General features: G+C 37.1%; 1 protein-coding gene across 1 annotated transcript in view; it reads left to right on the top strand.

Annotated features, from left to right (window-relative positions):
* LOC117421083 (metalloprotease TIKI1-like) overlaps positions 1-19,387 on the top strand; it is a 63,549-nt gene extending 44,162 nt beyond the window's left edge. The window contains exons 5-7 of the mRNA XM_034034998.3: positions 11,560-11,650; positions 15,826-16,080; positions 18,466-19,387. Of these exons, the coding sequence (XP_033890889.2) occupies positions 11,560-11,650; positions 15,826-16,080; positions 18,466-18,658 (539 nt within the window). The 3' untranslated portion in view covers positions 18,659-19,387. The remainder of the gene's footprint in view (positions 1-11,559; positions 11,651-15,825; positions 16,081-18,465) is intronic.
* The last annotated feature ends 5,098 nt before the right edge of the window (positions 19,388-24,485 follow it).

Here is a 24,485-nt window from a genome sequence, read left to right as displayed (position 1 = left end):
AGTGCAGAAACCAAAATAATATCAAAAGATACTTAAATGAGGTATTTGGTAGATAAGGTACACCACATATGGAACATAATACTGCTTCTTCTCGAGTGAAAATAAAAATGCCTTAAGTATTCCTGTGCATTTGTCATGTGACACCTCATACTGTTAGTGCCATTAAGTAGGTTTATGCCATGATATAGATTTAATTGTACTTATAAATAAACAAGTCTACTGTTGATAGATAGACAAAAAAATAGTAAGCATGTAGACACAATTAAAATAATTAAAATAATGTATAATACATTCATATATGTTATGCTGTTTATTTTTATTGCCTTGTCACATCTAAACTGAAGAAGTCAGTTCTTCTTCAGCTAAGTTGAAGCTGTATTTTTTCAGCAAGTCCGGTTAGTCAGTCACAATTTCTTCAAATCAGTCACAAACCTAAATTCAGCTGACTTCGGGGTCTAGCATTTTGACATATCTCTTTGGCCGTTCAACATCAATGCCAGTTTATTAAGTGGGTTGTAAAAAAAAAAGAAAAAAATAGAGATTTAGAAAACCAAAAACAACAAAATAATAAGAGAGCAAATAACAAAACATGAATTCAGGAAAATATGCAACAGGTATACAGCCAAAATAAATAAATAAATAAATAAATAAATAAATAAATAAACAGTCCCAGATCTGGATTTTTATGAATAATTTATTATTATTATTAATTTCTTAGCAGATGCCCTTATCCAGGGCGACTTACAGTCGTAAACAAAAAATACATTTCAAGAATCACAGTACAAGTATTAATACAATTAAGAGCAAGATAAAATACAATGACTTCAGTTCTAGTAAGTACAAGTATATTACAAAATACGAATCAGTATTGGAGCAGATAACAGTGTCAGTGATAGATACATCAGGATACGATTAAATGCAAAATACTACAGATTGAATAATCTTTGAATTCCAGGTTCTTTCGGCAACAGAATTTGATATTTGCTTTGAACTGGAATGTCCCGGACAGACGGTCTCCATTGTGCTTCCTCGGCTGTTTTAATGTATCAAACGCGCATGCATATGTGCACGCACACTCACACAGTAAATACCCCTCCTGGGAAACAATGGTGTTGAGACCACACAATAAATCCATGGATTGTTTATGTTATATATAATGACAGGTTTTGGCCCAATAGTCACACCTTTGATGTGGTGCCATGAGCTGCAGCCACCCACAAACTTTAATCACCCCCCCCTAAATGTATACAGGAATTTACTCTGGCAAACTCCTACAAGTTGAGAAAAGCTGTATGGCACACAGCAGTACCCAATTCAAGCGAAAGATTTAACACAATAACATTCCATTATTGGCCCTCCGGTTGTCTTTTTTTTTTGTTTGTCTCCCCTCGCCAAGTCTTTTAAATTTAATACAAGAGAGTGTTATCTTTGATACTGGAGCAGAACTTTTCACTGCTCACAGACTTTATAAAGTACCTACAGAAGGACCATTTATAAGGCATTAGGTTCTATTAAGCGAGTCCATTGTCCTCTCCATTTATTAATGCATTGCAAATGTGTATCTCATTTGATTATATAAATATATTGAACCACCCAACTGATGCACTATTTCACACATTTAATGCATATGTGTCTGTCAATCTGTATGCTGTCTGCTTGTATAGATGTCTGGCTTTGTAGTCTCACGTGATGTGTGTATACATCTGTATTCTAACATTATGCTAAACTAGAACCTGGGGTGATGGAACTATCAAATGGTATTGCGATTCTAGTTGCTTTGTAGTCGCTGTTAAATGTCTCCATGGGTCTGATTGTCCAAGAGTTGAAGAGGTTAGTCCAGCTGAGGAGTGACTGCAACAGGTTGGATTGAGTGGGAAGCCTGTAGCACCCCTCTCCCCACGGAAAGAATGTGAGGGACAGGAGACAGCAAGAGGAATTAAACTCTGGCTGTTCCTGATGAGTTCCCAGTGCAGGCTTCAGACAGGAGTGTAGTCACACTGTCTCACTGTCTAGCCTTTGAGCTGACCCGTAGCACCAGGCTCCTAATAAAAGAAGATCCGCGACAGTGGGGCCTTACACTTGCCATCACCTCCAAGCTTGGGGTTCATGGAAGGGTCAAGGGGATTCTCAGCACCACGCAACCTTCCCCTGTGTTAACATGGCAGATTTTCTCCTAGTAATATGGTTTCAGCTCTTTTGTTGGTCATACATTTTTAGTGAATCAAAAATGACAGCCGCATATTGCTGTGGGAATGCACGTCATAAGTAATGCTGCGTGACATGCTGCAGAGTCCACATAGCAGCTAGTCAGTGGGTGGTTTATATTTCAGTTTCTGCCTAGTGTCATTTTGGTAGGGAGAAGGTTGGGTTATAAATGTGTTAAGAGGTTCATTACAAAATGATAATTCACTAAGACAACCCACAATAACCCGTAAAAGAAATACATCATAGAGGTAATATTACTGATTTCCTTTGTATAATTTTGTGCTAATCTCCATAAAACCGTGCAAAAGGGACTGAACCCAGGTACTATAAATTAAAAATAATAGCAACACAGACACTCCTTCTAGTCACATATTGTCATCTCCAGGGGCTAGTTCACTTTTAATGTTTGAGAGAGTCAAAATAAAGTAAACGTTATTGTTAACAAGCTCACTGTGAGAGTGCTTCTCCTGGAATGACTTCTGTGCATTAAGACACCCCTGGCAATTCTATCTGACATATCGAAATGATTTCCTGACTGTATGTTTTAAATACTTTAAATACAATGGCTTGCGGTTACTTCATCCTAAGTTGGATTTGAACCCAGTTTCCAGAGGTACAGCTGCATGCAACCTTATTAATTCCAAGCAAACTTCTTATGTGACAAGTCCCCCCCCCCCCCCCCCCCCCCCCACAAAGGGCTTACAGACAGGATAGCAAAGATCCCTGGTTAACATGAAAGCAAGTGCAATTCTCTTTTGCTTCAAAGTGTGGCTCTCTGCACCAATCATTTGAAAAAATTAGGACTTGCTGATATTGGATCTATTTGTAGTCTGCATTACAATAAGGTGCACATCTTTCATTGGCTTTTGTTACAGAATGCATTATCTAATACTAATCATCTGTGGAGAATGATTGCAGACGCTCTGCACACCTGAAGCAGTGTAATCATAGGAGGGTTTTAAACAACGATTGCTTACCTATATTACAAATGGTGTGAAACACTACATTATTGCCAACATTTTTTAAATAGCTTGGTACTTTGGGAAACATAACTCAGTGGCCTGTTCACGCTAGTTTGGTATGATAAAGTAAACTTTAGCAACAGATAAGGGAGAAATGGTTAATGTGAGGTCTGACAGTGGGTGGCCGCCACCAGTAAGTTGACTGTGAGTTGGTGCATAACTTAAATACAGTTGAATTTGTGTTAAGCAGTGTAAAGGCGCCTGGTTTATTTTCATGCTGTATACCAGTCTTATAACAGAAATCTATATTTCAAGCATGCCAGCTAGACAGAGGCAGCCTGCCAATTGCACACACATGCCATCCACTGATCTAGACTTTCTTTAAGTGTACATGAATCTGGTTATCATGTGTATCTTTAACTTGTGCATCCCTAACTTGTGAGGTACTTGAAAAGTCAAGAAACACACAGCCACGGATTACAGAGCAGTGGCTGTTGTTGAATGTCAACTGTTTTCTTGAAAGAAGTATTGTAAAGTACTCTTATTCTGACACTGCTAAATAGAAAAGAATAAAAGCTATTACGCACCTTTACCTTGTGAAGAGGAAACAACAGCCTAAATATAATAGGCATGAAAAGTAAACACATTATTTTTAATTGAGCCCATTAGGCTTTGCCTCTAAACCGCTTTTAATGATGTGATTAGGATGAGATTTATGGATGCCACTGTCTAGTTCTTTAAAACTCAAACTGCATGCTTTATTGTGAAGTGCCCCTGTTCTTTTTTATTTTATTTCTTTTAGCATTACAAGTTCTTCCTGTGCTATTTGAATCAATACCACAATGTACCTTGTCACCCTAGTGTATATGGACAGGGCTGTTTGATTTGTCTTATTTATTTATTTATTTATTTTTACAGCTGACTTCTCATACAGTTTCATTAATTGCAGTTGAACTTTTTAAGTTTACATTAAAGCGATGGTACAAAAATGTGATTTTTTTTTGTTAAGTTAAATTGTGTCCCTAGACAAAAACTGAAGGCGGTCATTACTTGGTATCCCTTAACATAAACCATCTTACTGTTTTTTGGATACACCTATATCTGAAGAACTACATTTTTTAACTGTGTGGAAAATGTATCTCAGGCTATTATTATTATTATTATTATTATTATTATTATTATTATTATTATTATTATTATTATTATTATTATTATGTAGGGTACCCTAGTGGTAACACTTTAAAAAATGTGTCAAATGGGAACTGGTTAGGAAACCAGATTTTTTAGTATTTTTAGTCATTACCAGCTTGATAAAATGAGTTAAACACCAGTAGGCTGCATCTGCCCCATCAACACTACCTTTTCACCAAGGCAAGCAGCACTGGCTTCTGTGCTAACAAGCTGTTGCTGCTGTTGGGTGGCTGAACTGATAGAAGTTGTGTATTTACACAGTTGGCAAGGGCCCTTGGCTCAGGGCAGTTGTTGACATTTTGACCTGACATTATCCCCAGGACCCCAAGCCAGCAGGCGACTCAGCACTGTTTACTTTGTCATAAGCACAGTGCACTGGGCGTGTTTTGCGAGATCTTTAATTGCCGTATCATTACGTGAGCCCCAGCTATAGCTGATAAAATCAGTTTTCTGCATGTAATACCCTGCCTGTGATGAGGCTGCCAATACACAAAGGTATTGGAATATGGGGCACAACGTTTGCTTGAAAGGTGACTTACCTAACTATTGCAGTGCACTGTCCTGAAGCCAAGTTTAATTGCAGCAAGCTTGAAGGATTATGGGCTGTCAAAAAGTATACATTCAGACACAGCTGCGTGAACTCCTGATGCTTTATATGGCCTTGTTTTAATTCACTATTTGTAACTCCCTGTTTTAGTAAGTAACGTATCTAGTTTAGGTCAGATGTCATAATTCAGGGTTGTGTTATCAACAGGTTCCCGGATATATTGGGCAAGATTTTCAACAAAGTCTTCAACCTAGTGTCATTGTTTACACGTTTCTAAAATTGGTGGATTTGGTGCAACATCTATAGGATTGTGCAATTCATTCTCTGGGTGTATGTTTGGTCTTTTCATAATTCACTTCCAAACAGGAATTACAGTACATTCTGAGTAAGCATTTCCATTTGTGACAGTAAGATTGCTTATGACGAAGGGAATATTATAAAGAGATGGGAATCATTCATTCTGTGTGTGTTTACACAGCTGTGCTATGACAACAGATGGTACAGATATTTGCTTTGATAGCACATCTAGATCAATCAGAAAAAACTATTTACAGTATGTGGAAAACATGCAGATATACCCTTCATTGACTGGAAAGCAGTGTTGTTAGAAAGGTGAGTGGTACTGTACCTGCATGGAACACCTTCACTGTATTTGCACTGTGCAAAAGGAGACAGTGGTACTGAGCACTTGAGTACTGCTTTGATATTACGAATGTATGCACATACAATAAGTTAACTTATGCATATCCAAACAGAACTAGATTTAATTGTAATGCTGATTGTAGTAGAGAGTAGATGAAAAAACAACCTGAAACCACACATGATATAAAATCACATCTTCAGGTCTGCTTTTGAGAGATAAAGACGCCTTTGGGCAGCCCTGTCTCAGTTCTCTGTTTTCTTCGTTATAGGATTCCGGTAACGGTAGAGGTACTTTAAAGAGGTGCAGTAAATACCTATCAAAGGAACCTCAACGAACATTCCTGCTGGTAGCAAGAAAATGCAGCAGTCAGATGAGCTCACATTGCTGCTATCTGGCTCCTGCCTATTCAGCTGCGGGGATATTGGGAGCGCAGGTGACTAGCATGAGTCATGTGTATAATTGTTCAGATTTGCAGTTAATCATGTTTAAAGCTCAGCAAGGCTGCCAGGCAGTGTTGCTTGACCCCCCCCCCTCCCAGATCATGTCAGGATGGAACTGGGTGTCACCCTACATGCCGGCTGCAGTTAACTCGGTGAGTGGGGATGTGGAGTTTGGCACTAGTTCAGACAAGTGAAAGACTTGACTTGTGAAAACAGGCAGCTCAACCTCTGAATTAATCAGTAGTAAGTAGTCACCTACTGTATATTCATCAGGCAAGCTCCTGGCTAAAACCGGTTGATTTCATTTTAATTGACACCATTCTCATTCCAGGTCAATAAAGCAACTGAGTGAAAATTGCTTGGCTTGTTCATACTAATTCATTCTTTTGTATCATACTGTAAAGTTGACTCTTTGTAAACACCCACCCATCCTTTAACACTTTCTGTAATCTTTTTATTTTGTATTTCTTTTCACACATATTATGGATTGAAAAAGAAGTGAAATCACCACAGTGCTTCTTCAAGGCATCCCTGTACTTGAGACCTGAATAAAGAATGCTGTAATTAATTATGACTATCCTAGGGATCCTTGCAACTGATCCTTTACAAGCTGTTGATTGAAGTATTTGAAACCATTTCCCAAAATTGGAAGATTGATCTTGCTGTAAACTGACTTCAAAAGAAGCCATGTAGAAAAAAGGAAAAAAAAAAGCTAGCATTTCAGGAAGTCAGCAGCAACTTCACTTTAATATGTTTATATTCTGGATAGGCACAAGAGCAACATGTATTACTCCAAATGGAAAACGTCACTAGTCTGCATTCCAAATGGATTTGGATTTTGCATTTTTAAAAGTCAACCTGTACATGCTTTTCACAACAGAGCAAATACCCTGGGGTGTATTCTGAAAGCGTTTACTCCAGTCTTTAATTGGCTCCTTGCTTTTTGGAGAAAAACATAAGTGGTACAATTCAAGGTCTTTTAAGAATTTAAGTTATTTAAGTAATGTTAAAAGATAACCAGGTAATTGGATAATAGGGAGATGTGAAATTCAAGGCAGTTTATTCAGAGTATGGCTGTATAACTCAGTGATTAAGTCTGCGGTCACAAAGATGATCTGTGGAGTCTCCTGTACTTAAATTAGAACCGACTGAAATATAATCAACTGGTATTAATCCACTGCCGGGAGAAGCTTGGCATGTATGTTAGATTGTGACTTTAACCCAAAACCCGCCAGGGCCTATTAATTTCAATGGTGCTTGACAAGTTCTAGACATTGAACAAGGTGTTTGTGTAAATTCTCAATCATGCTGGCCTTGATTTATATTTTGTTTCACATTCAAAAAATCTTGGTCCAAGATTGAGACTCAACATGTTTGGTAATGTATTATTGTGTAATTACATGGTTCTAATGATAGTAAATGCATACATTCACTGTTTTTTTTTCTTCATTTTGAGAATACAAATAAAATAATACTACAATAGCACAACTTCAATATAACCCTTCTAAGTCTGCAATTTTCCTAATTACCCCAGTATAAGTCTTCAGTTACTTCCCAGTTGCTCTTCTGCTTAGGTTTTATATTCAGCAGTATCACAGCATGTAATACACTTAATATTATCTTTGTCCAGGATGTCCCTTCATGGGGGCCACCCGCAACACACACAGAAATATTCTCTCCCAAATGATTATGTGTTTCGGGAGACTTTCTTTCAAATTTAACAGCTACTACCTTGACTTCAGCTACAGTATATTATAGATTTCTAATCGTCATTTCCAATACCTGCGCTAACATTATATATTAAAAGGGTGTGACTGTAAAAAGAAACTACATTTCTATGGCTTCATTTGGTGGGGGTCCTCCGTCGGGAGGCCTAGTGTGTTGGAGGGGAGGGTTTGAGTCTTGAGCGTTTGGGAACTCCTGCCATAGTCATTCTTATTCTCTTTTGTCCTCCTTTCATTAATGTGATATATTTTTTGACCTACATTCATCTGGAGAACAGCTTGGTTCCATCTAAGCATCTCTCCAACTTTGGATTCTCCATGAACCGCATCCCGACCATAGACCCCTTTGGGGAATGCCTTCCATATTTCCATTTATCTCTTTGTTTCTACAATAGTGGGTTTTTCCTGAAGGAGTTGTGTTTTTCTTGCCAAGCATACCCTGAAAATCACTGTTGAACGTTCTGTTGTAGTGGCCATGTTGCTGTGTTGTAATACCCACTATGGATAGCATTTAAAAGGCCCAAGCCTACATTAAGCTTTTGCAAAGTGAAAAATCCCCCCCCCCCCCCCACACACACATACATTTGTTAATACATTGTCATCAACTAAGAATTTAAATCATTGTCATTGTTTTATGCAGTATGTTTCTTACTGTAAATACTCCTACTGTAAAAACTCCTTCATAAGTGCAGGCAAGAAAAATGAGTTTCTATTCTCTACAAGGATCCCTGAATGCTGTTTACTTTTAATGAAAATAGCTTTTCTACCATTGTTTATTGTAACCCGAGTTGAACTGAAAAGAAGATGAAGGGAGTTTGCCTGGTTTTTCTTAATTACAGAAATCTCTTAAATACAGCAAGCTAACGATATATTTAGTGGTTTCTATGTCTGAGCAATTGCTCTACACATTGGTATCTTCCTCTGACCATTGTGCCGGGGGAGGCTTCAAACATTTTGCTGCAAACTTTGTTTAGAACATTCCTTAATGTGCCATTTGGATTAAACTTCAAGTTGGTATGTTTTGGCTGTGCACAATGTGTTATGTTGTGAGTTTCCTCAAGAGTCTAAGTGTGAATAAAGCAAGAATAATTGCAATTTAAACTGTATTGGTTGTAAAATAAAGTGGCACAGGCATAGCAAGGAATGTAGGATGCTGAAATACAGGGTCCCCCACTGCAAAAGTATTTGTCAGCTGCCCAAGCCTCATGCAGAGTAACAGCTTGGATTACAACTGTGCTTTGTACTATTTCAAAGCTTCAGTTATCTAAAAAATATTGGGCCAGAAGAGGTCTTAGATAAAAAAGTGAATAAATAACTTTAACCACTCAGTCAGAAAATATTTATTAAAAAAATCAAGAAACTACTTTGTAGACAAATTCTTTGTATTCCTGCCTTTATCGGCATAGTGTGAATTGTTTGTTTCTCACTTTCTGTCATAATATTAACAGTGTGTCTTTATTTTTCATTAACTGTACAAAAAGCACCCAGAAGTGTTTATTTTAAATTTATATTACTATACAGTGTCTTTCTTTTCTGTCAGTGGAAGGGTTTTTCTTAAAGCCTGTTTACAGTTCAGCAGTTGCATTGTCAGATAGGTGCCGCCCCCCAAAGAGGGGGATTGGCAACTGCAGCGTCCTATTCTTTAATTTGGCTTCACCACCTCGCCCAGTCCTGCCCTCAGTGGCTAGGTTTGATAAGACCAGTTTTGGACCTTCCTTTGATGTCCTCTTCCCAGCGCTTTCATTCATCCTCTTCTTATTGTGCCTTCTGTCCGTCCTTCCTAAATCCTCTCATTAAGACTGCTCCCATAAATCACTAGCTTTGCTGCTTTGTCAATCCACTGTTTTCTTCAGGCTCATTCTCTTTAGGGTGAAATTGGTCAGACTAGCTGTTTTCTGGCCAAAGAATGCTGTGAAAGTTTCAGTAGGTACAACTTTCAAAAACTGACCATTAGTTTGTGAATAGACCACCCAAACAAGTTTTAGCAGCTGTAATTTTCTTCCCTGCTTCCCTTTTGTTAAAAAGAATAGGTCACAATATGTATGATATATTTGCTAATACCACTGTGTGATAATGCACCTGCTAGTTATACCTGACTTGTACAGTTAGTAATATAATGAAAGGGCCAGTCTTAATATATGTTTAAAATTTAAATAATGTAGGGGCCATATGGTTCAAAAATAAGTAGAGGAATTAAAAGCGTTAAATTGTACACATAAAAGGCCATTCACAATCCCAGTCTGGTTCCACTAAAGAAAATATTGCCATAAAAGTCCAGCAGATGCTCAGAAAACTTAATTGGTAGGCCAGAGTTAGAAAGCTGCTCTAGCAGTACATTATCAAGTCTAAGTGAAGCTGACACCCTGGGATCCTTCAAGAAGCTGCTTGATGAGATTCTGGGATCAATAAGCTACTAACAACCAAACGAGCAAGATGGGCCGAATGGCCTCCTCTCGTTTGTAAACTTTCTTATGTTCTCATTCCATTAAGGATAGATTAAAGGCCTTGTTCTTATTTACACACCAATATGGTACATGGCTGAGCTGCTGCACACAATGGCCTCCAATTTCCTTTGTGAATGAGTGGAGAAGAATAGAAACCCCTGGCATGGTAAACTGACCCCTCAATGCATCATTTCACCTAGCTGTGTGGGGATAATAGAGAATTGTGCGGCAAAGCCGAGTCTTGTATGGCCTGAGAGTGCAGGCTTTTCTTCCAGGGTCACTGGGGTGTATGTAGGCCCAAAAGGGAAACAGGTGACAGAGGCCTACTCCCTGTTATGCTCTTTTGGATCAGTTTTCTCCTCCTGCAGGGTTGTTTGATCTGGGACTCAGGGTGAAGCCACTCACTTAATGGTATTTATGGGTCACCTATTGACTGGGCTGCTGATGTGCTTCTCAGGGACAGCTTGCCCTTCATTACTCAAGAAGATGGATTGGAGATTTATTAAGTCTGGGCTTGACTCTACTGACCTTGTAGGGCCATATTGATTTATTGATACCAGTGGTCAGAAGAATTGTTCCCAAGTATTCCTCCATACTAGACTTTGTTTTCAAAACCAGCATTCATTATGTAAAGTTTCTAAATGTGGCCTTCGTTATAAATAGTTGAAATAGGGAAATAACTTTTTAAAATGTATTTAGGGTCTTTTAATTTCACTTGGATACCTTAATATTCACTGAGATCTGCTGAGGATTCAGCAAATAGGGCTTTGCTATATATATATATATATATATATATATATATATATATATATATATATATATATACAGTATATACATTTTGGTCTGGTTCCAGCATCTAAATTACAGCGCTACTTTTAAAAACAGTAACAAGGACTCCCGAGTGGTGCATCCGGTAAAGGCACTCCGCGTGGAGAGCAGGATGCTCTCTAGCCTAGAAGTCGCCGGTTCAAGTCCAGGCTATTCCACTGCCGACCGTGGACGGGAGCTCCCAGGGGGGCGGTGCACAATTGTGAAAACTAGTAAAATATTGCAATACAAATATTTTATAAAGCTTCCCTTTCTTTATGGTTACTGTAGAATAAGAAACTGCAAATTCGTTCAAACTGAGTTCCCCAAGTATGAAGGTCTTCATTACCGGTAAACACAACAATACTATCAAAAGCAACCTTGTTTTTTTATTGTTGTTGTTGTTTTGTCATTTAAAGATAAGGACTAAGATGTCATAAAAGCCAAATAACAAGTAATCAACAATATCATTGTATTTTGCTGATAAGTAGAAGCACAGCTGCTGTAGAGAAGCTAGCAGAAGTCTGTGCTGATTCACGCTGGTATGTATGCCTCGATACATATGGGGATTGAAAGTCGAACTGTTTATATTGCAGGTCACTTCCTGGGCAACAACACAGTGATTGATGTGTTACAGAGAGAGGGATATGAAGTAGAGCATACCCCCGCAGGGCAACCCATTAACAGGTAATATAAACACGTCTCTTACTCTGCTTTCTTTCTGTTTGAGAAAATACACTGGAGCCACAGTGGTTTCAAATCTGTTTTGCTAATGACATCATTGGCCAATGATTCTCCTTGCCAATGGTCTGGAATGGTCAGCCAAGCCTGCTCAGTTATCCTAGTCTCTGCTGTTTTAAACAGGAAATTGGTTTGTTTGTTTTAGTAAGTGCAAACATTGTATTTACAAGTGGAGGTCATGCTTAACATAACTTGGGACTACTTGTTCCCCATGCTGGATTAGCAGTCAGAGTAAATGTATTAATGTAGACTTTTTTCAAAGATGACTTTCTCAATGTCTTCATTGGGCAGGACTGCAGAGTTCAGAGCCTTAATGGACATAGAAACCAATTGTATCAATGTAATAATTTTCTACAATAAGTCTGGCTTTACTTCCTTAACAACACATTTTGCTTGACTGGAGAGTTACTTCTGTTGAAGCCTTTTGATTTCTAGGAAACTGGATAAGCGTCACTCAGTGACCATCATAGTCATTTTTTTTACTTAAATTGCTGTAACTTTGTATGGTGACAGTTGTTACAGACTGCCTTTTCGACTTCTTGTACCACAGATTAGTTATTTATTATATTTTGCTCTGTAAAATTGGCAGACCATATTTTATCACTTAAACTGGCATAAGGCTTTACACATGCTTTTCAGACAATGACCAGCTTCATTCTGAGGGCTGCATGGTATTTTTTTCTTCATTTTCCGACTGTATTTCAAATGGAAATCTTTTTTCAAATAAGCGCAACCATAGTTGGTGTAATTTTACCACAGACCCAAAACAGATGTTAAGTTATGCTCAAACTGTTGTGAAAAATGGGTTGCCTGCAAATAATGTAACAGTTCCCAACACTTATTTTTTCTTTTTTAGCACAGTTGAAACCTGTCAATTTTTTCATTAAAAAAAGCTGAAATAAGAATCAATCAAATTAGTACGTCAACCACGGTACTTATTTTTGATTTATTATAAACACATCCTCTTTATATTTGTTGCCCCAGTAACAGCCGTGGCACTCAAACAGTGATTGCATTTTATTTTCTTGAAATAGATGGTGATCCACGAATCACGTAATGGTTCTTTTTTGATCTGGCTGGTTATTTTTCAAAACCAAGGAAAAAGTAAACAGACAATGTACCAGGATGCAAACTATGTTATTTGTAAAGTGAGGTCAGTGTTTTAGAGACAGTGTTGTATAGCATTTCTTTAAACATTGAAGAGCGAGAACAGGGCATGCTTTTTAAAACAGCCAGTATGATGAATGTAAATGTTTTTCTGGCATTAACATGGTTTTCATAAATACACAATTGTGAGTTTATTGCAGACCATTTTTAGCAACAGGCTGTTTACATTTATTTCAATGAAACTTGAACTTTTCAGCATTGGTTTGAAGCTGGCAGGGCTACTGGATTTTAACTTTGTGTGCAGGTTTAAAAGTAGTTTTTGCTGGTTTCAAGTTAAAACAAATACAGTATATTTTAAACACTTTTAATTTTTATTCTCCTTATATATATATATATATATATATATATATATATATATATATATATATTAGGGCTGCATTAACAGACAATCGGGCTGATTAATCAACTAATGAATTGATCAGAGATTCATTTTTTCACAATTTAATCGAGCTGAATTTTTTTTATTATTTTCACGTTATAAAATGTCACATATCCGCCTTGACTGCTTACCCGCCCTTATCAAAGTTTTATCAACGTCAGTCATGTGGACAGCGCCAATGCAAAAGGCTACAGCAAGTGTGTTTACAATTTGTTTTAAAAAAGAGAGATGTCTCTTTTCACTGCTGGAAAGGGTGTTAATAGGAATAAAGTAGCACACGATTTCAAAATTGGTAAGAGTGCTGCTGTGACAGATAGAAAAAAGTCTGCATCGAGATTAAAAAAAAGTTTGCATCGGACGGGTGCGAAACAACCTGTAGATTTTTTGTTTGTTTGTTTCGTTTGTTTTATTGTAAAGCCGCAATGCACTTGTAAATTACCCGATAATAATGCATACCTGTAGTGCACTAATGGGCCTACTGAGTATCTTTCTAAACAATGAGTGTATATATAAACAGTGATCTTTTCAGTGCTGAAACGGGAGTTACTAGGAATAAAATAGCACAGTATTTCAGAATTGCAATGCGCCGCTGTGACAGATTAAAAGTCTGCATCAGAGATAGTATACGTGAGTACCGTGCGGTATACATTTATATACTGTATATAAACAAAGCTTGCATTAGATGCCGACAGTTTCTTTGGATATAAACAACGAAACGCTCCAACACATTAATGTAAGTGCAGAATGTAAAGTCTGTGTTCTACTTATATTCTATTAATGTCTAGTAGTTTTTATTTATTTTTTTAAGTATTACTGTGCAGGACCTGCTTTAAGACTGTTACCTTTATTTTAAAATGTGCTCCGATTAATCTACCGATTAATCAACTAATGCCCATAAATTAACCAGTCAAATATTTTAATCGAGTGACAGCTCTAATATATATCTATATATATAGATATATATATATATCTATATATATATATATCAATATATATATATATATATGTGTATATATGTGTATATATATATATATATATATATATATATATATATATATATATATATATGTGTATATATGTGTGTGTATATATATATATATATATATATATATATATATATATATATATATATGTGTATATAGTCTTTCAACTTATCATAGTGGAGCTTACTTGCTCTCATTTTTTGTTTGACTCTTCTTAACCATTTTGTTAGTCTCATATGCAGAAACTGTTGGGATATTTTCATCTGTGCTACTGGACGACACAGAAGTCTCTGCCCATCAGCCGAAACAAAAACTGTTGCATGCTTATATGTTAGTGCTTGTTCTGATTTGTCCCGAGATCCACCAAAAATCTTTTGCGATCCACGTATTGGCCACCGCTGGTCTACAGTGTTAAAATATTGGTAATGGAAACCTGCGTTGGATTTTTAGATGAAAACAAATGTTTCTCCAGCAAAACCAAAAGTTAGTTTGTTAGATTCCTGTGTGCTTATAAATCAGATATCATGCAGGTAAAAAAAAAAGAAAGAAAAACAAACCTCCAACATCATCCTTTCCTTTGCTTTCTGTCTGTCTGCTATGAAGCTTTTGTCAATCACTCTCTTGTCTGCCCCCGGTCGATAACAATCTGCATCTACCCGCAGCCTAGTATGAAGTTCGGTCACATCTTCTTGTATCCAATATGACCCTTGATTCCAGTGTGGGTAGATAGAGATTGATAGGAACGTATGTCAATAGCATTGGGTCTGAAAGAAGTTGATACAGTCTCGTCTCCGGATATCATTTAAATCTTACTGCCGCTAAGGAAACTACACGCAGGTGTGTGTGTGTGTGTGTGCGTGTGTGTATTTTATGACCAGGCTTTGCAAAAAGCTAAATAAATGCAACCCCTGATTGAAAGAGACACTGTGGGGCTTAAGGCTGTGCTGTTTCCCGGTAAAAACATATATCAAGATTTGGGATTTTGGCTGAACAAAACTGCCTACATTTTTACAGCTGTAATTTTACATTCTTGGAATGTTATTGATTTAAAGACAACTTTAAAGTGCAATTTGCAGAAAGATAAAAGCTAAGTGTATTGCATTAGAAGAACCTACCATACTTATTCAGGAGAACATGTTTGTGGTATTGCTTTATTGCTTGCTACTATTTTATCAGTAATTCAGAGAGATAACCATTAACCAGGCAATGCTTAAGATACAGAAAAATATATTGGTTGATCCTGGGTAAAAACCAAAGCAAGCCTATTGCCCTGTTCGGAAACATTCATAGAAGATGCATATAGGTTTACACATGTGTGTTTGATGGCTGTTGAACCAGTTGTTTCATAGTAGTTCCTATTTCAATTGATATACTTTTTAATGAAAAAGTCAATTTGGGCAAATGCAGAAACAAAGCACACATGGAATAGAAGACTTAAATATGTAGCTGTTCCCTCAGCCACGGAAGACTTTTGTATTAAAAGATTTCCTAATACATAATACATACAGGTAGTATATATTCATCAGTGAGGTATGAAATCTAGAGTCTTTACCACATAGGACCTCACAGCCTTATCTGTTTGTTTTACTCAGTGGGAAGAGTCAGAAGTCGCCCTCCTCTCCGCTCTTTACCCCCTACTCCACCGCCCAGGAGCTGGAGCAGGAGCCTCACTTGGAGCCCTTCCGTCACGAGCAGGACCAGGAGGAAGAGCTGCTGCCCCACATGCTGCTCCCGGACAGCCTAGACCTGCTCGAGAAGGTGGACCGCAAGTACAAGAAGAAACGCAGGAAGCAAAATAAGAAGAGGCTTCGCCAGTTCAATGACTTGTGGGTCCGGATCGAAGAAAGGTAATCATCAGATAGATGCTTATGTGATATGAAAATGAAGGCTTAAATTTCTGCCTTTTAACATGGTTTAAAATAGAATAATGTATGTAGGTCTGGTCATTGGGTACACTAACACAATGAAGCACATGCTGGTAATGTGAGTGCTGTACCACCAAACACATGCATTGCACTGTTGTTTCTTTTTCAGTCAAAACTAATCTGATGTTTACTCTTTTACCTGCCTTCCTCTACACATACAGACTCAAAACAAACACCCACTGTTTGTGTTAGCAAAGCTTGAGCTGTCCAATCTGAGAGGTAAAGGTAAAAGGTAAAACAGATGTCAAGTCTAACAAGCCAGTTCCAGAATGTTTTGTAGGCCTCCTGGAGGGAGGTTTTGCAAAAAACTGTTCTGTTTGAGTTTACTAGGAAAGCTTGGTGCGCTTTTCTAGCCATAAATCTCAGCCGTCCCTATGCAAGTGAATAAGAATTTTTACGACTGTGCCAGTCAGCAGCTGAGTTGTCATCTGTGTCACCTCTACAGGGGAGTAAATGGTCCACAAAAAAATAAACCATTTATACGGCTTGAAGAAAACATTTAAACAGAGAAAAGGCTGGTTTTCGTTTTCCATTAAGTAGCTTGCATAGCTGCACAGTGTAATGTGTATTTCTTTTTTACACAGATGTGACCTGCAGTGAGTGATTCATGTTAGAATTCATGGACACCTACGTTTCAGCTTGTGCTCTTTTCTAAAAATGTCCTATAAGACCTTCAGGCCTAGTACAGAAAATAAACAAGACTAGGCTGTCTCTAGAATGAGAACGCTACTGATAACAGAAAGCAAATCTAGCTATACCTTTTTTATTGTACTGTATATAATGGTGAGAGTAAAAAATGTCTTACTTATGATGGCCTTCAGAAGCCATTGAAAACATGTAAATCTAATGTTCTGGTTTTATTTGTTTATTTTTACACACAAATGCACCTGGCCCTATTTGGAAGTGAGTACAGATTTCCCCCTTTTTTATGAGACCACATAAAATGATAACTATACAATTAACCATGGGCTTGATGGAAAGTGGGAGCATTTCTATATCTTCCTGTTCAAGTGCGTACTACAAATGAATACAAACGCATGCACATACAAAAGGTACAACAATTCTAGAAGAGAAGAATATAAATGTACAGCCAAGACACATTTTCCTTTCCAGCAAATATATAGTACCTTTCACCTTTTTTTAATTTAGTGCTGCATGCTGTTTTCTTTGGGGTCCATTACAGGCTATCTGCTTGATTTGGCTCCAGTACAGCAGGGCCTCCTGATGCAGGTTAAAAAAAAAAAAGGAACGTGGCTGCTGTTTTGGAAAATGATATCATCAAAGCCTAAAAAGAATTACTACTTTGAATTTAACCTTAGAAATCTATCCAAATAACAAAACCAAGACCAATCAGGTATGAATAAATATCATTAATGAAAAACATATGCCAGTGCTAAAAGTGACTCATAAATAAAGCCATGGATTCTGAAATGAGTATTTCAATTTCATGCTGCTTAAATGCGCAAGTTAAATTTCAAATTTGGGTCAGCCCACCTAACTGCCTTCCTAGTTGTCCTTAAAAAGCTGACCTCCACATCAAATTCCTTGAACCACACTTAGTGCCATTTCCATTTGACATTAATATCACCTTATCTGAAACGGGCCTTTGTACACCTTTGTCATCGGCCAGTCACACCCAAACTAGTCAACTTGTTATAAATGGCTCTGTCCCAATCATAACTGTGCTGGTTTCAAAGTATAGACATGAAAAACAAAGTTCAAACTATTTAATGTGAATTCTCAGCAGGTTTGACTCACTGACTAAAGACTATACTCCTGTATTCGCCTCCCAACTCTTTCCCTGTTCTCTGCACCACTGACTGCTGGCTGCTCTCCAGCACCTATCTCCTGCTACACTGCTGCTTGTCTCAGTAAATATAATTTAATTGGTCCTGGATCCCTTAAAGGTATGCTGGAGGCACAGACTGACTTCTAGATTTCTTATTTTAATCCAAAAATATATATTCCCCTGTTTTTTCAGACAACAGTAGTGGTTTAGAAGAAGAAGAATTCTGAGGCTATAAAACTTGATAAATTAAACCTTTGTGACTACCTCTTTAACTTATAGTTAACTGATTTTTTAATTTTTTTTATTTATTGAATTTGGTGTTTGAAACTTTCTCAACGGTTTCAGCATTTTTTCAAAACACATGAACAGTCCCCAGTTTCACAAATCATTTTTGCGATGCCCAAGTTTTCCTCCTTGGCAAATTACTTGTGTAGACCTGGCCACAACCCAATTCTGTTGTTAAGCACTTGTATGAACTCAGATAGATATTTATCAGTCTTTGCTTTCTTGTCTTTCAGCACCACAGTTACACCACCTCCTCCACTGGTACGCATCATAAATGGATATATAACAGTGGAGCCCCTTGTCCATGGGCATGGAAGATCCGACCACATCAGGACGTATGCAGACTCGGCCTCACTACCTTCAACGTCTCTGCTTCTTTTTATATTGACTTTGGTGGCTCAGATATTGACGTTGCATCTGTACTAAACTGTAAGCTGTGCTCTGAATGCTCAGGCCCACCTTGTACAAAGCTGCCTCTTAAAAAATGGATGGAAAGACTTTTGACACAAGACCATCGGAAACATGACTGAACTGTGCAAATGGCAAGGAAAACGAATACTTTACCTGATGAAATTAAATTGCTATCAGCAGCTTAGACTAATTAAGGAAAATGATTCCTTTAGCCATTATTTTATTCTTCTCTTCGAGAAGAAGAATTTATATATCCCATAATGCTATGGGAGTTGTATATTGCTTCTGTAACATAGGTGTAATTTAGAATTATAAAAAAAAATTGATAAATTTGTTTTTTGTTTTTGTAAAAAAGCATTATATTTTTCTGGATATTACAGGCACTAAACACCACTAAATTTGAGTATCATAGAACTGATAACTGCATATTTTATAATATTCTAAATACTAAAAGAAATTTAGGAAAGTCGATGACAAGCGTTTCAAAGTCTTTCTCAAAGTCTTCAATTTTGACTCAGTCATTTATTAAGTTTCTTTTAGTATTTCTAAATGTAGAACTATTGAGTCTTTAATAGTTATGGAAGATATTTTATAATTTGTAATACCTTGTGGGTGTTCAAAGTATCTTAACATGAATTGTCTCACAGAGGTTTTTTTTTTTGCTGAAATGTTTTGATTTAGAGGTTATTCAGCTAATTTATTAAAGTATATAGTAATAGGTAACATTAAATGTTTTTGACAGCTCATTGTTATGTGTAAAATTCTTCATCGCCCTCACAGAGGGAGATGTGCTTTATGTAGCGTATCTGCAATCTCAATAATAAGTGACTCATGTATATTTTTATATTTGAGATGAACTACAGCAACATGCGAAAGAACTCAAAACTCGCAGGTTCCAGCATGACAGAAGTATAATAGTCAACCACACTGTAATAAGTGAAACCACAAATATCCACCCCAAATATCAACTGCGAAAAAAAATCTTACTGAACCACTGCATGGAAATAGGTCATGTGATAAGTTTCACGTTACCCACATCACAGGCATTATGTGCATATTGCTATATTGTAACTGTCCTAATTCAGATAGGGCAGGGTTGTTCAACAGATGGCTCTTGAGTCATATATGGCTCATCGTGCTCCACAATATGACTCCTTTGAAGTATAGCTCCTACAGTATATTTGAAAAATAAATTCAAATGATAACAGCATGACCCAGTAAGTGGTAAGGTTTTATCAGAAAGCACATTTTGTGGAGCAGTAGTTTAAATGTTTTTTTTTTTTTTTTTAATCCAACTAATTATTTGGAATTCGTATTACTAAGTCCATACTCTGTTTTCAAATATAAAAGTAGCTGTTTTTACAGGCAATATTTAAAAATGCACGTCTGTAACTTTTATGGGAATTGACTCCAAACAGCCTCTGTACAGCAGCCTGTGTGATTGACACACAGAAATGCACTGTTTCCATGATTGGCCCCAGGCAAGGGTGTCTGCTAAGAAATAAATAATAATAATAATAATAATAATAATAATAATAATAATAATAGTACAGCCTCAGTGATCAAAATTGACCAAATATACCCATTATTATCCTCAGAAGCAAAGACCAAACTAATTTAAAAAATAGCATATTGTAGTCATAGTGTGTGTTTTTAAAAATAGTTGCATTTGGACATTTTTAAAAAACAGTTTTTGTGAGTTGTACTTGAATTATTGTATATGAAAAATACATTTTGTGCAAAACATATCGAGAACAAAACACTTGCTGCTTTCTTTAACCAAAATGTAAATTATTTTTAAACTATTAGTGCATTAGTTTCACTTCTTTACTATCAAACTAACCCTGGACTGTTTATTATAATCATGCCCCTAGACTACTACAATTTAATTAACCATTTATTAAATCAAACTGAAACTGAGCTCACTGGCACCCCCTGGTGGTAAACCCATTTTGATTTGCCATGACTGTGTCCCAAGAACCACTTTCGAAATAGACATTGCACACTTACCTTAAGGAAAGTTATCAAGAGGTATTTAATGTATTTGTCCAATGGAGCTTATTGAAGTTGGGGGAAAGACATCAATTACAACATCAACAACATAACTACACAACAAAGTTTAGGTTAACACAACACAAATATAGCATTTTATAACACAGCTTGGAAAATAACAACCTCTGATTGGTTAAACAGCATCACATGACCGTGTGTATATATAGCATATACCATGGCTTGCATACTAATGAGCTGCGTCACACTGAATAAATCGCTACGCACCACTTGTTATTAGTTACAAAACCAGTGCCAAAAATGAGTGACATTCCACCTATTTCCTTTAATATACCAACTTTCTAAGTGAAGACAGCAGCCCACCTGAAAAAACAAAGCAAATAAAATAAGTGCACCAGCAACTGTCAAGCATAGACACATAACAGTAGATGAGGAACAGCTAAATGAAATAGAAGAAAACAAAGATTAAAAAATCAGTCTCCAGTTTTGTAGTGAGCTCCAGAAATCTTCACTGCCATTTATATTGAGAGCTCTGTTGGAGTACAGATATCACCATCTATTGCACTTCAGTTTATAAATCTTGGAAACTATATCATTTTTTTCTGTTAATTGTAGTATACCAGCAGTGAGAGGGGAAGGTAGTAAGCTAACCGGGTGAGTATTAAATTTAAATTGTAATGCATGTCTTATTTGAGAGTATTGAAGAGAGCAGCTCTCTGGAAGGGAAAACCTCTCTCTCAGCTGACTGAATGAAAGAAGGCTATCGTTTTCATAGAGCTGCTTAAGATGGGTAATGCCCCTCTCTTTCCATGCATGAAATAAGAATGGTTTATCTGTAATTACCAATGGGTAATTGGAGTCATGGAGAATAAATAGCTGAGTCTTGGCAGGATGTTCATTCTAACCGCTGCCGTTCGTCCCACTAGAGGCAGAGGGAACCCGTTCCATCTTACAAGATCTTCAGCAATGTTTTTTAGAACTTGCACATGATTGAGGTCAAGCAGTTTTTTTCAAATTTGGTGATATCTGTATTCCAAGCTAGTTAAAACCTTTTACAGACCATCTGAAGGGTTGATTTTGGACGAGAGAGCCCCAATTAAACTTATTCAGAGGCAGAACTTCAGACTTGGTCCAGTTGATGTTATAACCAGATATTTTACCGAAGTGGTTTATAAGTTTGAGAAGTGTTGGTAGGGTAAGGCTAATTTTATGATTTGTGGCCCATGTCTGGATACCCTCAATACTTGTATCCTGACGAACAGCTGCTAATGGTTCGATAAAGAGAGAGAAAAGCAGAGGGGATAATGGACACCCCTGTCGAGTGCCTCTAAGTAGAGTAAAAGCTTGGATAGCAGGCTGTTTGTGATGATAGATGCTGCTGGGGAGGAATATAGGAGGCTGTGTGGTCTATAGGAGGCTGTGTGGTGGCTTGTGGCTTGTAACCAGGAGATCCCCAGGTTAAATCCCAGCTCAGCCGCTGACTCATTGTGTGACACTGAGCAACACACTTAACATCCTTGTGCTCCGTCTTTCGGGTGAGACGTAATTGTAAGTGACTCTGCAGCTGATGCATAATTCACACACCCTAGTCTCTGTAAGTCGCCTTGGATAAAGGCGTCTGCTAAATAAACAAATAATAATAATATAGAATTGTAATCCAATTAATAAACTTATTGCCAATGCCATATTGATGTACGACTTCGAATAAGAAGGGCCAGTTCACTCTATCGATGCTCTGCATCCGAGGAGACGACAACAGAAGGTGTAATTATTGATCGGTATGTACGACTATTATTATTATTATTATTTATTTCTTAGCATATGTGAAAGCGATAGCGAACGAAAGGGTGGGGCGGGGCTGGAGATGCCTAGTGAGTGCTTTATTGATATGCAGGGCCTTTTAAACCCGTTTGACTGTGGAAAAAAATACTTTTAAACAGCGCGTCTAAAATTAACTGCGCGTGTGAAAATAAATTTGACCTGACGCGCCTGACGCGCACTTAATAAATGGACTGCAGAGGGTTAATGATTCTTTTGATATATGAATCATATTAAATAACCGCCTGGTATTATCAGAGGAGTTTCTACCTTTGATAAAGACAGTTTGGGCAAGGTGTATTAGATACTAGAGTTACTAACTCTAGTCGGGATGCAAGACACTTCAGAGTATTTTTAGGTCGAAGTTCAAGAGAGATAAGGGACGATAGCTAGAGCTTGTGGAATTTGTGATGTAAGTAAATGATTAAGCATATTAAAAAGGACAGGGAAGATTAATGACCAAAAATGTTTATAAAATTCAGCAGGAAATCCATCAGAGCCTGGAGACTTGCCATTTTGCATTGCTAGCACTGCTTTTTGAAGCTCATCTACAGTTAGACGTGAGTCTGGAAGGACAATATCCTGTTCGGTCAGCTTTGGACCTCAATTTGTCTAGATGGTTAAACATCCCAAAGTAGAATAGATGGCTAAAAACGGTCCCCTTTATAAAACTGTAATTCCATCTATGGCTTGTGCATGGTTATAAACCATCTATAATGCTTTATTAACACTCTATAGAATGGTTATTACACATATATTATATTTGTGAAAAATGGATAAACATTAATAGGCAGCACCTTAATATAAAGTGGTACCTTAATTTCTTTAGGGTCATTTCCTTGATAATTGTAGTAGTAGATTACAGTTCAGATGCAAAAAAAATTGCACTCCTCCGTCAACCAAGATGGCGGCCTGACGCATTTTTTGTAAAAACTTTCAAAATCTTCTTCTTGGGAACCGGTGAACCATTGATCTGAAACTTTGCATATGTCATCAGCAACCAAACCCGCTTCAAGTTTGCGAAACAGAAGTTGCTACGATAAATTTTACTATCAAAATGGCTGCCACAAATTTTACAGAAACACGCCCCTAACAGTAAACTGTGTTTATTTGAAAGCTGTTTGACCAACAAACTCCAAACTTGGTAGGCATCGTCCCGGTGACAATGGAATACACATGTCAAAATGGTGATGTTTTGTAAAACCGCCAGACGTACATTTATGTCTTAAATTTAAAACTGCCTCAGTTGACAAACGGTTTACTTGATTAACTCCAAACTTCACAAGCATCATCCCTGTCACTGTATCAATACAACTGACACTTAAAAAAATGGTATTGACCGGAACTAAAATGGCTGTCTGACACATTTTTTTTAGAAACCTTTCGAAATCTTCTTCCTTTTGGAACTGGTGTAGTGAATGATCTGACATTTAGCATATATCATCAACATCCAAACCTGCTTCAAGTTTTGTGAAGCAGAAGTTCCTGCGATAAATTTTAATATCAAAATGGCTGCCACAAATTTTACCAAAATGCGCCCCTTACAGCAAACTGCGTTTATTTGAAAGCCAAACTCCAAACTTGGTAGGCATCATCCCAGTGACAATGGAATACAAATATGTCAAAATGGTGATGTTTTGTAAAACAATATGGCCACCAGATGTACATTTACATCTTAAATTTAAAACTGTCTCAGTTGACAAATGGTTTACTTGACTAACTCCAAATTACACAAGCATCATCCCTGTCCCAATTTAAAAAAATAGTGTTGACCGGAACCAAAATGGCCGTCTGATGCATTTTTTTAGAAACTTTTCGAAATCTTCTTCTTCTTGGGAACTGGTCAAGTGATTGATCTGACACTTGGCATATATCATCAACATCCAAACCTGCTTCAAGTTTTGTGATAAAATTTAATATCAAAATACTGCCACCAAATTTGATGAAATGTGCACCAAAAAACAAACTGCTTCTGCTCGAAAACCATTTACCAACTTACTTCCAACTTGGTAGA

This window comes from Acipenser ruthenus, chromosome 1 (genome assembly GCF_902713425.1).
Source record: "Acipenser ruthenus chromosome 1, fAciRut3.2 maternal haplotype, whole genome shotgun sequence".
Classification (NCBI taxonomy): Eukaryota; Metazoa; Chordata; class Actinopteri; order Acipenseriformes; family Acipenseridae; genus Acipenser; species Acipenser ruthenus.
The sequence above is the reverse complement of the archived record's forward strand: the minus strand, read 5'-3'. Positions and strand labels throughout refer to the sequence as shown.